Source organism: Balaenoptera borealis (assembly GCF_965194805.1).
Source record: "Balaenoptera borealis genome assembly, chromosome: 14".
In the NCBI taxonomy this organism is placed as follows: domain Eukaryota; kingdom Metazoa; phylum Chordata; class Mammalia; order Artiodactyla; family Balaenopteridae; genus Balaenoptera; species Balaenoptera borealis.
This window is the reverse complement of record NC_138875.1, coordinates 65,419,887-65,436,460: the sequence shown is the minus strand read 5'-3', so window position 1 is coordinate 65,436,460 and position 16,574 is coordinate 65,419,887. Positions and strand designations below refer to the sequence as shown.

Genomic DNA, 16,574 nt, shown 5'->3' with positions numbered 1-16,574 from the left:
AGCGGACAAGCCTCTCGGGCTGGTGAGTGCTGGTAGGCACCGATCCTCTGAGCGGGAATCTCTCTGCTTTGCCCTCCGCACCCCTGTGGCTGTGCTCTCCTCCATGGCTCCGAAGCTTCCCCCCTCCGCCACCCGCAGTCTCCGCCTGCGAAGGGGCTTCCTAGTGTGTGGAAACCTTTCCTCCTTCACAGCTCCCTCCCACTGGTGCAGGTCCCGTCCCTATTCTTTTGTCTCTGTTTTTTCTGTTTTCTTTTGCCCTACCCAGGTACGTGGGGAGTTTCTTGTCTTTTGGGAGGTCTGAGGTCTTCTGCCAGCGTTCAGTAGGTGTTCTGTAGGAGTTGTTCCACATGTAGATGTATTTCTGATGCATTTGTGGGGATGAGGGTGATCTCTGCGTCTTACTCTTCTGCCATCTTGAAGCTCTCTGTTTGTTTTTTTTTGATATTGAGCTCCATGAGCTGTTTATATATTTTGGAGATTAATCCTTTGTCTATTGTTTCACTTGCAAATATTTTCTCCCATTCTGAAGGCTGTCTTTTTGTCTTGTTTATGGTTTCCTTTGCAAAAGCTTTTAAGTTTAATTAAGTCCCATTTGTTTATTTTTGCTTTTATTTCTCTTAGTCTAGGAGGTGGGTCAAAAAAAATCTTGCTGCAGTTCATGTCAAAGAGTGTTTTATGGGCTTCCCTGGTGGCGCAGTGGTTGAGAATCTGCCTGCCAATGCAGGGGACACGGGTTCGAGTCCTGGTCTGGGAGGATCCCACATGCCGCGGAGCGACTAGGCCCGTGAGCCACAATTACTGAGCCTGCGCGTCTGGAGCCTGTGCTCTGCAACAAGAGAGGCCACGATAGTGAGAGGCCCGCGCACCGCGATGAAGAGTGGCCCCCACTTGCCGCAACTGGAGAAAGCCCTCGCACAGAAACGAGGACCCAACACAGCCATAAATAAATGAATAAATAAAGCTAAAAAAAAAAAGATGGTAGCTGGAGATGGAAATAAAGATATAAAAAAAAACTATAAAAATGACTATAAATAATATTTGAAAAGTATGTTCAAAAAAAAAAAAAAGAGTGTTTTTCCTATGTTTTCCTCTAAAAGTTTTATAGTGTCTGGTCTTACATTTAAGTCTTTAATCCATTTTGAGCTTATTTTTGTGTTTGGTGTTATGTAGTGTTTGAATTTCATTCTTTTACATGTAGCTTTTTGTTTTCCCAGCACCACTTATTGAAGAGGCTGTCTTTTCTCCATTGTATGTTCTTGCCTCCTTTGTCGTAAATTAGGTGCCCATATGTGAGTGGGTTTATCTCTGGGCATTCTATCCTGTATCATTGACCTATATTTCTGTTTTTGTGCCAGTACCATACTGTCTTGATTGCTGTAGCTTTGTGGTATACTTTGAAGTCGGGGAGCCTGATTCCTCTGACTCCATTTTTCTTTCTCAAGATTGCTTTGGCTATTCGGGGTCTTTTGTGTTTCCATACAAAGTGTAAGATTTTTTGTTCTAATTCTGTGAAGAATGCCATTGGTAGTTTGATAGGGATTGCATTGAATCTGTAGATTGCTTTGGGTAGTATAATCATTTTCATAATATTGATTCTTCCAATCCAAGAACATGGTATATTTCTCCATCTGTTTATGTCATCTTTGATTTCTTTCATCAGTGTTTTTTTTTTTAAAGATTTATTTATTGATTGATTGATTGATTGCTATGTTGGGTCTTCATTTCTGTGCTAGGTCTTTCTCCAGTTGCGGCAAGCAGGGGCCACTCTTAATCACGGTGTGTGGGCCTCTCACTATCGTGGCCTCTCTTGTTGCGGAGCACAGGCTCCAGATGCACAGGCTCAGTAGTTGTGGCTCACGGGCCCAGTTGCTCCGCGGCATGTGGGATCTTCCCAGAGCAGGGCTCGAACCCGTGTCCCCTGCATTAGCAGGCAGGCTCTCAACCACTGCGCCACCAGGGAAGCCCTCATCAGTGTTTTATAGTTTTGTGAGTACAAGTCTTTCGCCTCCTTATGCAGGTTTATTCCTAGGTATTTTATTCTTTTTGTTGTAATGGTAAATGGGAGTGTTTCCTTAATTTCTCTTTCTGATCTTTCATTGTTAGTGTATAGGAATGCAAGAGATTTCTGTGCATTAATTTTGTATCCTGCAACTTTACCAAATTCATTGATTAGCTCTAGTAGTTTTCTGGTGGCATCTTTAGGATTTTCTATTTATAGTGTCATGTCATCGGCAAACGTTTACTTCCTTCCAATTTGTATTCCTTTTATTTCTTTTTCTTCTCTGATTGCTGTGGCTAGGACTTCCAAAACTATGTTGAATCAGAGTGGTGAGAGTGGGCATCCTTGTCTTCTTCCTGATCTTAGTGGAAATGCTTTCAGTTTTTCACCATTGAGTATGATGCTTGCTGTGGGTTTGTCATATATGGCCTTTATTATGTTGAGGTAGGTTCCCTCCATGCCCATTTTCTGGAGAGTTTTTATCATAAATGGGTATTGAATTTTGTTAAAAGCTTTTTCTGCATCTATTGAGATGATCATATGGTTTTTATTCCTTAATTGTTAATGTGGTGTATCACATTGATTGATTTGCATATATTGAAGAATCCCTGCATCCCTGGGATAAATCCCAATTGATCATGGTGTATGATCCTTTTAATGTGCTGTTGGATTCTGTTTGCTAGTATTTTGTTCAGGATTTTTGCATCTATGTTCATCAGTGATATTGGTCTATATTTTTCTTTTTTTGTGATATCTTTTTCTGGTTTTAGTAGCAGGGTGATGGTGGCTTCATAGAATGAATTTGGGAGTGTTTCTCCCTCTGCAATTTTTTGGAAGAATTTGAGAAGATCAGTGTTAGCTCTTCTCTAAATGTTTAGTAGAATTCGCCTGTGATGCCATCTGGTCCTGGACTTTTGTTTGTTGGAAGATTTTTAATTACGGTTTCAGTTTCATTACTTGTGATAGGTCTGTTTATATTTTTTAATTCTTCCTGGTTCAGTCTTGGAAAATTGTACCTTTCCAAGAATTCATCCCTTTCTTCATGGTTGTCCATTTTATTGGCATACAGTTGTTTGTAGTAGTCTCTTATAATCCTTTGTATTTCTGCAGTGTCAGTTGTGATTTCTTCTTTTTAATTTCTAATTGTATTGATTTGCGTCCTCTCCCTTTTTTCCTTGTTGAGTCTGGCTAAGTATTTATCAATTTTGTTTATCTTCTCAAAGAACCAGCTTTTAGTTTTATTGATCTTTGCTATTGTTTTCTTTGTTTCTATTTCATTTACTTCTGCTCTGATCTTTATGATTTCTTTCCTTCTACTGACTTTGGGTTTTCTTTGTTCTTCTTTCTCTAGTTGTTTTAAGTGTAGGGTTAGATTGTTTATTTGAGATTTTTCTTGTTTCTTGAGGTGAGATTGAATTGCTATAAACTTCCCTCTTAGAACTACTTTTGCTGCATCCCATAGTTTTTGGGTCATCATGTTTTCATTGTCATTTGTTTCTATGTAGTTTTTAATTTCTTCTTTGATTTCTTCAGTGATCTCTTGGTTATTTAGTAGCACACTGTTTAGCCTTCATTTATTTGTGTTCTTTACAGTTTTTTCCCTGTAATTGATTTCCAGTCTCATAGCATTGTGGTCAGAAAAGAAGCTTGATACGATTTCAATTTTCTTAAATTTTCCAAGGCTTGATTTGTGACCCAAGATGTGATCTATCCTGGAGAATGTTCCATGTGCGCTTGAGAAGAAAGTGTATTCTTCCATTTTTGGGTGGAATGTTCTACAAATATCCATTAGATCTATCTGGTCTATTGTGTCATTTAAAGCTTGTGTTTCCTTATTTATTTTCTGTTTGGATGATCTGTTCATTGGTGTAAGTGGGGTGTTAAAGTCCCCTACTATTGTTGTGTTACTGCCGATTTCTCCTTTCATGGTTGTTAGCATTTGCCTTATGTATTGAGGTGTTCCTATGTTGTGTGCATAAACATTTATAATTGTTATATCTTCTTCTTGGATTGATCCTTTGATCATTATGTAGTGTCCCTCATCTCTCTTAACAGTCTTTATTTTAAAGTCTATTTTATCTGATATGAGTATTGCTACTCCAGCTTTCTTTTGATTTCCATTTGCATGTAATATCTTTTTCCGTCCCTTCACTTTCAGTCTGTATGTGTCCCTAGGTCTGAAGTGGGTCTCTTGTAGACAGCATACATATGGGTCTTGTTTTTGTATCCATTCAGCCAGTCTATTTCTTTTGGCTGGGGCATTTAATCCATTTACATTCAAGGTTATTATCAATATGTATGTTCCTATTACCATTTTCTTTATTGTTTTGGGTTTGTTTTTGTGGGTCTTCTTCTTCTCTTGTGTTTACTGCTTAGAGAAGTTCCTTTAGTATTTGTTGTAAAGCTGGTTTGGTGGTGCTGAACTCTCTTAGCTTTTGTTTGTCTGAAAAGCTTTTGATTTCTCCATTGAATGTGAATGAGATCTTTGCTGGGTAGAGTAATCTTGGTTGTAGATTTTTCTCTTTCATCACTTTAAGTATATCCTTCCACTCCCTTCTGGCCTGCAGAGTTTCCACTGAAAAATCAGCTGATAACCTTATGGGGATTCCTTTGTACATTATTTTTTGTTTTTCCCTTGCTGCTTTTAATATTTTTTCTTTGAATTTAATTTTTGTTAGTTTGATTAATATGTGTCTTGGTGTGTTTTTCCTAGGGTTTATCCTGTATGGGACTCTCTGTGCTTCCTAGACTTGGGCGACTATTTCCTTTCCCATGTTAGGGAAGTTTTCAACTGTAATCTCTTCAAATATTTTCTCAGACTGTTTCTTTTTCTCTTCTTCTTCTGGGACCCCTATAATTCGAATGTTGGTGCGTTTAGTGTTGTCCAGAGATCTCTGAGATTGTCTTCAATTCTTTTCATTCTTTTTTCTTTATTCTGCTCCTCAGCAGTCATTTCCACCGTTTTGTTTTCCAGCTCACTTATTTGTTCTTCTGCCTCAGTTATTCTGTTATTGATTCCTTCTAGTGTATTTTTCAGTTCAGTTATTGTGTTGTTCATCTTTGTTTGTTTGTTCTTTAGTTCTTCTAGATCTTTGTTAAACATTTCGTGTATTTTCTCAATCTGTGCTTCCATTCTATTTCCGAGTTTCTGGATCATCTTTACTATCATTACTCTGAATTCTTTTTCAGGTAGATTGCCTATTTTCTCTTCATTTATTTGGTCTTGTAGGTTTTTACCTTGCTTCTTCATCTGTGACATATTTTTTTGCCATCTCATTTTTTTTTTTTTTTTTATGATTGGGATTGTGTTCCTGCTTTACTGGTTGTTTGGCCTGAGGCTTCCAACACTGGAGTTTGTAGGCTATTGGGTAGAGCTGGGTCTTGGTGCTGAGAGGAGGACCTCCATGAGACCTCACTCCAATGAATAGTCCCTGGGGTCCGAGGTTCTCTGTTAGTCCAGTGGTTTGGACTTGGGGCTCCCACCGCAGGAGCTTTGGCCCGACCCCAGCCTCAGGAACCAAGATCCCAAAAGCCGCGTGGGGTGGCAAAAAAACAAAACAAAACAAAACAAAGTAAAAAATAAAATAAGACTGGAAAACTAACAGATATGTTAAAAAGAACATAAAAATAAAAATAGAGGTGAATCAACAACCAGAAGGTACATCAGTACCACAATAGTAAAAAAGAGGAGGAGGGAAAAGGAAAAAAAAAAAAAGAAAGGGGGGGAAAGGCCTTGGCTGTGGAGGGCGGGGCCTAAGCAAGGGCGAGGTTTGGGCGGTTGGCAGGGCCAATACTCAGGACCCACAGGGCTGAAAAAGGCCCTGGGGGCTGTGGGGGTTGGGGCTTAGGCTCAAGGAACAGAAGGGGCCCAGGGGTGCCCCCCAACCGTGGTCTCAGAGGGCAGGGGACCTCACCTGGGAGCCCAGCAGGCTTCCTGGACTCGAGTGTGTGGGACAAACGCCCTCCTCTACTCTCCTGCTCCTCTGGTCTGGGGTCTGGGAGGGCCCCTCCTGCCTGCCTTTCCTGATCTCCCCGGCCTCAGGGGAGCTGATCCTGCCTGGCCTTCACTTCTCCTCCCCCATCAGCCCCCCTACGTCCTACTGGTTCACTCTGGGGTTCTTCCCGTCTCCTTGGGCGTCAGAGTCCCCCACCAGCAGCCAGCAGGTGCCCTAGTTGTGGGGAGACGCTAACTCTGTGTCTTCCCACACTGCCATCTTGACTCTGCCTTCCCTTTATTTCTGATAAAATAATTTGTCTCTCTGTTCTTTTGGGTGTGGAATCCATGTCCTCCCCTCCCCCACCCCCTGCATCACCAGGGAGCCTGAGATATTGGCAGACAGGAAACCTGGGGGCTGGTTGATCAGGCCCCAGGGACAGCCCCACCAGGCCCCTGCTGCCCCAGGACATGGGCCTGGACTCTGCCACTGCTCTGCCCCAGGCCCATGCCACCCCATAGAATAACACCCAGTGACATCCTCAGACGGAAATGGACAGTTGGGTTGGAAATGGGAAAAGATGGAGAACAACCCAGTCCAGGGGAGGGTGAGACTTAAAGGAATAACATTAATAAATTTACGCCTATAAAATTGACCACAAAGATGAAATAGACAAATTCCTTGGAAATCAGTTTCCCAAAAGAAACAGAAGAATACATAGTAAATCTAAAATGTCCTATATCTGCTAAAGAAACAGAATCTCTGGGACTTTCCTGGTGGCGCAGATAGAATCTGCCTGCCAATGCAGGGGACATGGGTTTCAGCCCTGGTCTGGGAAGATCCCATATGCTGAGGCACAACTAAGCTCATGGGCCACAACTACTGAGCCTGCGCTCTAGAGCCTGCTAGCCACAACTACTGAGCCCGTGTACCACAACTACTGAAGCCCGCGCACCTAGAGCCTGTGCTCCACAACAAGGGAAGTCACTGCAATGAGAAGCCCATGCATCACAACAAAGATTAGCCCCCGCCCACCGCAACTAGGGAAAGCACGTGTGCAGCAACGAAGACCCAATGCAGCCAAAAATAAGTAAGTAAATAAATAAATAAACGAAAAAATATTTTTTTAAAAAAGAAATAGAATCTCTAAATTTTTCAGTTTTCCCCCCAAGAAAGCCCCATGTCTAGATGGCTTCCCTATGAATTTCCGTAAGCATTTAAAGCCCTAACACTAGCCCTACTGAGGCCCCACTGCTAGAGGTGAGCAGCCCGGCTCACCTGCCCCCCCAGTGAAGAGAGGAGGTCCTCTCTGTGCAGATCAGCTCCCCTCCTTAGCGCCGGGCCCGCCCTCCCTGCGTTCTGTCAAGATGACCCCGCGAAGGGTGCCCTGGGCAGGCACTGGAAGGCAGCGCTGGGCCCCTGGGGCACTGAGCACCGGGAGGCAGGAGTTGGTGCCCCTGTGCAACGGCCTCCGCATCTCTCAGGGACGTGCCCACAGCGCCCCCTGATGCTTACGACAGGGTATTACAGGCACTGCTTGCTGACTCCAGCCTTCCCTGGCCCTGAATCCACACACACACACACACACACACACACACACACACACACACACACACACGGCAAATTCAACCCTTAACAGGAGCGTTTAGGAGAGAGTACCTATTAGAAATGTTCCTTGTCGGAGGGATAAATTAGGAGTTTGGGATTAACATATATACACTACTATATATAAAATAGATAAATGAGAAAGACCTACTGCATAGCACAGGGAACTATATTCAGTATCTTGTAATAACCTATAATGGAAAAGAATCTGAAAAAGAATATATATAGGTCCAGCCAAACTGACTTCCAAGTATAAAAGTCACAGTGGTTTATGGTCTATCAGTATACCATAGTTAGCCACGAAGGCAGACATGCATGTGGAGCTGACATAAGTAAGATGTGAGCACAAGAAACAGGAAAATGCCTCTGGGATTCAGCTGCCTAGTTTTGAAACTTGGCTCTGTCATTTACACCTGTGTGACTTGTTTCCTCATAAAATCAAGATAATAACAATATCTAGTCCCTAATGTTGCAATGAGAATCAAATGCATTAAAAATAGAGATGTGCCTAGAACAGAGTAAGCATGGGGTGGTGTTGACTTTTTTTTTTGACCGCACTGCGATCCTAGTTCCCCCACCAGGGATCGAACCTGCACCGCCCACATTGGAAGCACAGAGTCTTAACCACTGGACTGCCATGGAAGTCCTGGTGTAGACTATTAACAGAACTATGAAGACCGTGGTCCAGCCTGTGCCCAATCAGAGAGCAGAGAGACCCAGGAACTCTCAGCCATATCATCCACCACACCCAGCACCCATGCATAAGTAAGGAGGGTCTAAGGGTCCCTCTGACTCTGAGTCATTTGTCCACGTAAAGGTCACCAGGACAGCCTGACGGCAGCTCCCTGGGAGGTCTGTGGGGAGGACTCAGCTGCAGGGCTGCCCAGGCACAGAGCACAGGCCAAATGCAGTTTCTCAGCGCTGATGGAGACCCCCAGGCTTCCAGAGCAGACCACTCAGCGCCCCCTGGGTGTCCAGGCCTCAAGTCCTTCCCCCTGCTCTGCAGAATGAACCCCTGAGCTGGGTTAAATGATGGAGGAGCTCTGGTTTTTCCTCTCTGCCAACTGGTGGCACCCGGGATCCAACATTAGCCCTGGACTCCTTAAGTGGGGGCTGTGTGGAGACAGATGGATCAGGATGGTGGCAGCCAAGGCAGGGATGATTGATAGGATCTCAGATATATTTTAAACATAGTGATAGATAACGGGTGAGAAAAAGAGAGGAATCCAGAATGCCTGCAGGCACTGGGCTTGAGCAACCAGGACGATGGAGTTGCCATTTTGGAGATGGAGAACCTGCCAAGGAATGGGTTTGCACCAGGAGTTCTGTTTTGAAAGTGAAATCTCAGTGTGACTCAGTTTTGGGGCATTTCTCAATCTTAATTTGACCATAGAATTTTTCTTTTTCCAGACTATAAGGGCTAGTCTTCCAATAAAGGCAAGTTGGGGGAAATGTCTAAGGTAGCAAAGGCATTGTGTGCACGCAATTATTTAAAAGATATTAAAATAAAGCCACGAAAATTATTTTAAACCTTCCATAAACCTATTGCTATAACACAAAAAATTACTTTTATTTTCCAATTCATCTTCAGATATGTTTTACATAGTTCATTCACTCATTCCACAAATGTTTATAGCATTGAAAGAAGCTGCTATACACGCATCTGTAGTTTTTAGTTTTTAGTTTAATTATTAGCAGTATATATGTTTTCATGCTTAACATCCAGTTTTCATCTTTGTAGATAATTATTATTGCCTCCCCGCGGCGAGGAAGAACCGGGTGGAGGGCTTGGGGACCCTGGCCAGGGTGGGGTTTGGGGACCTCTGCGGACCCAGGCGGGGAGGGGTCGGGTGGGGTTTGGGGACCCGTGTGGCCCCCGCGTGCTAGGGCCGACTGGAGGACGTGCCCTGGAACGCGCGAGCCTCGGAACCTGTGGACGCGGGAGTGCAGCGCCGGAGGGCAGAGGGGGACGCCGTCCGCAGACGGACCCGGAAGCAGGTCGCCTCCGGCTGTCGGGAGCGGGAGGCGGAGCGGAGCGGGACCCGGGACGCGGGTGAGCGGCGAACGGTGAGCAGTGGGCGGCGGGCGGCTCGGGGTGTGGGCCGAGCCCCGCAGCTGGGAGCCGGTCCCGGCCGGGCTCTGCATTCTCGGCGCCTCCTCCCGGGCCAGTGGGTACGGGGAGTGACCGGAGGGAACAGGCGCTGCGGCTGGAGCCTCTCCGCGCCGAGTCCCCCGCAGCCCCCCAAGGCGGGGTCCGCGTCGCAGGCGGGGACAGAGGCCGCGCCGCGTCGGGCAGGGTCGGGGTCCAGGCGTCGCCCGCCGTCCCCGGCCCGGTCCGGTCTGGAGGGCGCCGGGGTGTGCTTCTCTGAGTAGTTGGTGTAGACGCGGGGGGTGGGGTGCCGAGGGCACTTTTGTGGACAAATTAGCTGGAATCCTGGGAAGTATTTTCTCACAGTGGCCTCGTCTTCCTTTTTTGTCGCTCAGCCTGTGAGAACAGGACGTGAGAAAGTCACCCCAACGCGGGCTCGGTGGCCAGCGAGCCATGGAGTCCCTAGAGACTTGCCAAAGATCACTGACACTAGTCTGTATTGTTCTGAACCTCAGTCTACTCATAGTTTAAAAAGTTACAGCACAGGCTTCGTAGGGTTGCTAGCAAGATTAAACAAAGTAGCGTTTACAGCTGTAGCGTGCCTGCAAAGGAGGAGCTTAAGAAAGGGTTCTTTCCCTGACTCCATAGGTGTTTGCTAAAGTCACTAAGGTGGGAAATCCTAGGCCTGTAAATGCCGTGCGGACCACTGCTAGGCCTCCACTCCCGAGCTGAATCCACCTGTGCATAAGACACTGACGTGGAAGGACTTTATCCACCGTGTCTCCCAAGGACACGTACCATTGTGGTATCGCTGGTGAGTTGACAGGCTAATAACAGGCTAACCTCTACTTTCCTTGACTTTCAGCCCTCTTAATTACAGCCCTAATTTGGGGTGTTTGCTGTCAACATCCTCTTAGCACTTGCTAATCTCCCTTTTTGAAATAAGGCGACAAACTTCAGGCTCGGAGCTTTGGCAGGCAACAAGATCAAACTTGACAGGTCATGTAGGTTACTGGAAAGAATGTAGTTCTGGTTATTGATTACAGGCTTTCAGCTCCTAAGAGGCTATGAAATTTCCCTTTTTTATGTATTTAAGCTTTTTCTTCAAGGCAGAAACTTAAGTGAATAATAATGTTGGTAAGGCAGAGGTATTAAGATGGTGTATAAATGAAGTTTGCAAGCCACTGCTCTCAGCTTCTGTTCTCATTGGCTTCCATTTTGAAATTGGAGATGTGCCTTAATGGAAAAATAGGGAGGCCCCAAGATTATCACAGGCAATTAATCAGTTAAGACTGCCAAAATCTTTTAAAAGGTGGAACCTGGTGCATTTTAAAAAGAAAAAAGAAAAAAAAAAAAGTACCTGGCTGGAAGTAAGGAAGCATGAGTTTCAGCCCCAACTTGGTAAATTTCCCAGCTTACCTTTGGAAAATCGCTTTCTCTGGGTCTTAGTTTGTTCTCTCTTGAGATGGTTGTACTGGATCATCACCAAGACTCCTTCCCCCAGGATTCCATGATTCCATATCCTTAAAGAAAGTGATTTTTTTCCCCTAATAAAGCAGTGGTACTCAGGAGGTTACAAACTACTCATGCAGTAGTGGAGTATAAACTGTTAAACCAGAACCCCTGTTTCTTTAGAGCCAGAGCTGCTGGAGACAGGCCACATATCAACTGTGGAATAGCAGCTACACAGTGACAGGTGGACAGGTGCTCTGATATTGGGACTGATGCTGATGTGACTTTTGTGACTGTCCAATTGTATCCCTTGTCCTGGATAAATGAGGTAATCCCTTTGAAGATGCTAGGGCAAAATGTTTGTCTCTAAAGGGATCTTTACAGAAGAATATGTTAATTATTTACTGGAAGAGTATTTAGGATCCTTAGGTATGAAGGGGAGTAGTGGAGATGTAAAACTTCCAGAAACACCATGGAAAATAGAACACTGAGGGGCTTCCCTGGTGGCGCAGTGGTTAGGAATCCACCTGCCAATGCAGGGGACACAGGTTCGAGCCCTGGTCCGGGAAGATCCCACATGCTGCAGAGCAACTAAGCCCAAGTGCCGCAACTACTGAGCCTGCGCTCTAGAGCCCACGAGCCACAACTACTGAGCCTGCGTGCCACAACTACTGAAGCCCGCATGCCTAGAGTCCGTGCTCCATGACAGAAGCCACCGCAGTGAGAAGCCCGCGCACTGCAACGAAGAGTAGCCCCCGCTCGCTGCAACTAGAGAAAGCCTGCACACAGCAACGAAGACCCAACACAGCCAAAAATAATTTTTTTAAAAAAAGAAAAAAGAGCATTGAGTAGGTGAAATGTTTGCAATACTCTTACAGATTTAAAGTCAGTTTTTCAATTTTAGACATCAAAGAAAGTATTTTTATTATTCACTTTGCAGGTAAAATTGCTCTTTTATTTATTCAGTCAGTATTTGCTCATCGTCTGTTACTTGTCATTAGAGTAACAACCCTGTCCTCTTGGAGTTTACAGACGTTCTAGGAACTGTGAGACAAAAAAATAAATACGTAGCTGGAGAGGCTCTCGGGTATAGTGGTCAGTGCTGTAGGGAAGCAAAGCAGGGCTGCCGCTCCACCCAGGATGCTCACGGAGGCTGGACAGGATGAGGGCTGCGCATGTGTGTTTAGGTCCTGCCACTTGATCTCTGGTTTTCCCGACCCTGCTGCCCCACCGAGGACACTGGCAGGACAATTACACCGTAATTGCTGGCTGCTCTTGTGACGCAGAAGTGAGAAAACCTAAGGGAACATTTTAGGATAAGTCCTTCCTACTTTGGAAGGGATGGGAAACTCCCTTTGCTGCCAGTTTCCCCTTCTGGCCTCTGGCTTCTGTGGGTGAGGGAAGGGGAGTCCCTGGGCCGCCTTGAAACTCTGCCCCCAGACACTGCACAGCTCATGCCTGCCCTGTGCCGCCCCTGCTCTGCTCTGCCCCTCATGGCACAGGGCGACACACTGAGCGTGCAGTGGGTGCTCTGTAAATCATGTGGGATCCCTGAGCTCATCCCTGGATGTGGGGCTGCTACGGCCACATGCTCGTAGTTTTGAGAGACATCATCAAGTCGCTCCGGTCAAATTCCACCAGCCACATCCGGGTCTGCCTGTCCCCCAGCTCCACCACCTGCAACCCTTGCTGGTGACATAAGTACAGGCCCGTTCTAGCTGTACTTTGCTTGGGGGAATGTTTTGGACATCAGGTCATACCGTAAAGGGCTAATTTCCTCATTATCTAAATGACTCCTAAATAAGACAGCAACCCTCTTGGAAAAAATGGGTGCAAATATGAATAAACAGCTCACAGAAAAGGATCCATCCTGTCTTTCCCTAAAAGAGGGAGAACCCTTTAAAGAAGAGTTAGTGCCTGAGCCGGGCCTTTGACAGTAGAGCTGCCTTCCCCAGGATCCGTGGAACATTCCAAGCAAACAGATGTATTTTTTTCTTTAGACGACAATGTCCAATTTAACCAGCCAGACCCTGGCCTGCAAAGTGAGAGGTGGGGCAGGGCAAGTGGGGAGGTAGGTCAGAGCCTTTTGCAAAGTGTCTCTCGAGCTCTGCTGGGGGCTGGATCTCCTGGCCAGTGGGTCTCAGCCCAGTCGGGAGTCAGGAGGACATGGGTGCCCAGCCTGGGCATCTGCATTGGGTAAAGTGCCCAGGGCATCCTCATGCTCAGCCAAGGTGAGGATGCCGTCTCAGCCCTGGGGGTAAACGACGGCTCCACGGGAGGGGGGCCAGGCCCAAAGGCCCCCAGGGCTTCCTAGCATGGATTTGGGGACAAAATCAGCCTGGGGTCATGGGGCCACCTCAGCTTTTCAAACAAAGCCGTGGTCCCGATCCGGTTCAGTTGTCCTAGGCAGTTGTCTGTCAGGTGCCTTCACGTTTCCCCGAGTTTCTTTTTCTTGCCTCGGGTTTGTTTTGTTGTTTAAAGGGAGAGGTTCCACTGGAAGCATTGTTGTTTTCTGCGTGTCTTTTCTCTTAGGAGTTGGCATGGCAGCAGCGTGACGCTGCCCTAGGGCAGTGTGTGAGCTGTTTCACTGCCATTTCCCTGAGAGCAGAGTGAGTCAGGGTGCTGGCAGCCTGAGACGAGATGAAGACGGTGCTCATGGTGGCTGAGAAGCCGTCCTTGGCCCAGTCCATCGCCAGAATCCTCTCTCGAGGTAGGAGGGCAGCCCCAGCGCTCTCAACGGCTTTGATCTGTGAGCGTGGGCGTTCCTGCTCTGCAGGTCAATCCTTTCTTCTTCCTAAGCAGCCTCAGCCCGCTGGAGTCAAGTCTGTTCAGGACAGCAGGCATGGATGAAGCCCTCGGTCACTTAGTCACTTAGTCCCTGTGGGGTGCGATTACTGCCACGCTGAGCGTGAGCCGGGGCTCCCACAAGGTGCAGGCGCAGCTGGCAGCACGTGGCAGGCAGGCCACTGGATGAGTGCTGTGCCGGGCAGGGTGGTCGGTCACGAGCAGCAGAAATGAGCCCTGCTAACTTGCGCAGAAAGAGTCCACTGGGAGGACCCCACCCGGCCTAGTCTGCTGAGGCCATGCCATGGGCATCGGCACCACCGCCCTGTGGACACCCCGCTGCAGCTGCACCCATGCCCCTCACGCCACTTGATGGTGCCACGAGGCTGAGCCGTGCCCCTGAGACCCCAGGGCACTGGGAAAGAGAACACCTGCCCTTGCCTCACCCTGGCCCCTGGGTGGTTGGTGGGTGCTGGGGACCCAGAGATGGCAGGCGTCCACGTTGACCTCCCCTCAGTCCAGCGGCTGAAGGAAGAGGAGACCCCAGGGCAGCAGGCTGAGAAGTCATCTGAAGGAGAAGGGAGACCCCGGAAGTGCCCGGTCCCCAGAGGCCGAGAAAGTTCAGGGAAGAGGCCATTGGTTGGGAGTGGAGAGGTCACCCTGGAGTTCGATAGTTAGGGGGTCTCTGGGGAACATCTGAGTAGGGTTTGAAAGGGGCAGAAATCAGATTCAGGAGTGAACACAGAAATGCAGAGAACGACCCGAGAGTGTCTGCTCTTGAGCGTCCAGAGGGGGCGCTCCCGGCCCCCACACACATCCAGCTCTGCGTGTTTCCCCTGAGAGCCGCTAGATCTCTCAGCACCCGGTGACTGCTGCGGCCTGAGGAATGTTGTCACTGACCACTGTGGGGAGGGGACCCCGGCCCTCCAAGAGGCAGCGTCAGGGCCCCGGGTCCCCGCATGGCTGTGCTTCTCCTGCAGGGAGCATGTCCTCACGCAAAGGGCTGAACGGGACGTGCTCAGTGCATGAGTACACCGGGACCTTCACTGGCCAGCTGGTCCGCTTCAAGATGACGTCCGTCTGTGGTCATGTGATGACCCTGGACTTCCTGGGTGAGCCTCTGCCCCCCTGCCCACCCTCCATTGCACTGAGGAGCCCTGCCTGGTGCTGCCCAGGGTCCAGCTGGAGCCCAGGGCAGGCTCCGGGCAGAGAGGTTTGTCCAGAACCCGTGAGTCCTGAGGCCAGCAGACTGTGGAGAGCTGACCTGGGGTCCCTGTCCCAGTGGTGCCCCTTGGTCACTGTCTGCCCTGCACCTTCCTGTGCAGAGTGGAGGCAGTGGTCCCCACCTGGGCAGGGGCCTGGCTCGTGCAGGCATTCCACAGAGGGCTGCTGCCCCTCCGAGTATGACTTTTGTCCCGCAATCAGTCAGTGGTGATTGGAAGGCCAGCATCAGTGACCCAGTGGGGCTGGGTGCAGGGTCGCAGTTGATGTGGGTCCGACCTGGGCTCTGACCCTCGCTGCACCGGAGCTGGGCCTCCGTGCATTTCTGCTTCTCGTGTGTGAAGGGTCTGAGATCAGTGCCATCGCCTCCCAGGACTGTTTGAGGCCCCAGTGGGGCGGGAGGTGCAGCACTGAGCACGGGCCGCTCACAGCAAAGCCTCGGCAGTTCTTGCTCCCCTTGCGGCAGGGCATTCGGACCCTGAAGTCAGGGAGCTGGGGCTTGAACTTGGCTGTGTCTGACCAGCGAGGCCTAGAAGGAAGCCTACAGGCTGGGCACATGAGGCCCGAATGCCAAGTAGAGAAGTGGGGGGGGGGGGTGTGCTGGACGGGGGGCCTGAGGACACTGAGGGCCCCCGGGATCCGCTGAGCACCTGTCGGGGGCCGGCCAAGTGCTGGGCGGGGAGAGGGTACAGAAACCAGCTGGAGGAGGAGACAGGGCATGAGTGGCAGTGAGACCGCCAGGAGCGGTGCCCCCAGCCACGGGGAACATCCGGGAGCAGCTCCCACACGTGGCTCAAGTGTGTTGTCGGCTCACAGCTCAGGCGAAGGGAGGTCCTGCTCTGGGCAAAGGGTTCTCCGAGCCTCGCCCTCCCCACCCTCCTCCTGGGGTCCAAGTCCCGGGAAGCGTGAAGTGTGATTCTGACGTCCAGTGCCTGTGTTTGTAGGAAAGTACAACAAGTGGGACAAGGTGGACCCCGCCGAGCTGTTCAGCCAGGCCCCAACGGAGAAGAAGGAGGCCAACCCCAAGCTGAACATGGTGAAGTTCCTGCAGGTGCGTCCTGAGCGTGAGGGAGCACCCCCTGCCCGCCCCCACAGGTGCCCTTAGGCCCACTTCTCCCCCACAGTCAGCCTGGGCTCCCCGGCGCCTGGGGCAACATCCTGCTTTTAAAATAGTTTGGTGGTGGTGATTTCCTAATTTTAAAACAAATGCATACATGTGATGAAAATTAGAAAATACAAGTAAGTAAAAAGAAGAAAAATTAATTATAATTTCACTATCCGAGACAACTACTGTTAATACTTAGTTATTTCATTTTAGCTTTTTTTTAAATGCGGTTTTGGAGGTTACGATCACGTGGCATTTATAACTTTTTTGTCCAAAAAACAGCAGTTCTGAACTAAATTCTTTGCTGAGAGGTTAAGCCAGCCTGACTGTAGCCAGCTCCTTGGCTCAGCCTAGGCCCTGCCCTGGGCTCCAGGGCTCAGGGTG

At 48.4% G+C, this 16,574-nt stretch overlaps 1 protein-coding gene and 1 long non-coding RNA gene across 5 annotated transcripts in view; one reads left to right on the top strand and one right to left on the bottom strand.

The window, feature by feature from the left end:
* Window positions 1-3,757: 3,757 nt before the first annotated feature.
* LOC309610472 lies at window positions 3,758-9,349 on the bottom strand. Its single transcript, XR_014233973.1, has 2 exons — window positions 6,859-9,349; window positions 3,758-6,822 (listed from the first exon to the last, which is right to left on the bottom strand). It is a non-coding gene; the product is annotated as an uncharacterized lncRNA (long non-coding RNA).
* Window positions 9,350-9,509: 160 nt separating this feature from the next.
* The window catches only part of TOP3B (DNA topoisomerase III beta), a 19,521-nt gene continuing 12,456 nt past the window's right edge, over window positions 9,510-16,574 (top strand). Inside the window, exons 1-5 of one of the 4 annotated variants that reach the window (XM_082353925.1) lie at window positions 9,532-9,606; window positions 10,277-10,442; window positions 13,613-13,790; window positions 14,845-14,976; window positions 16,030-16,136. In XM_082353925.1, the coding sequence (XP_082210051.1) occupies window positions 13,721-13,790; window positions 14,845-14,976; window positions 16,030-16,136 (309 nt within the window). In that variant the 5' untranslated portion in view covers window positions 9,532-9,606; window positions 10,277-10,442; window positions 13,613-13,720. Of the gene's footprint in view, window positions 9,607-10,276; window positions 10,443-13,612; window positions 13,791-14,844; window positions 14,977-16,029; window positions 16,137-16,574 lie in introns of all 4 variants that reach the window. The other 3 variants (XM_082353924.1, XM_082353926.1, XM_082353927.1) reach the window with 3 other exon arrangements.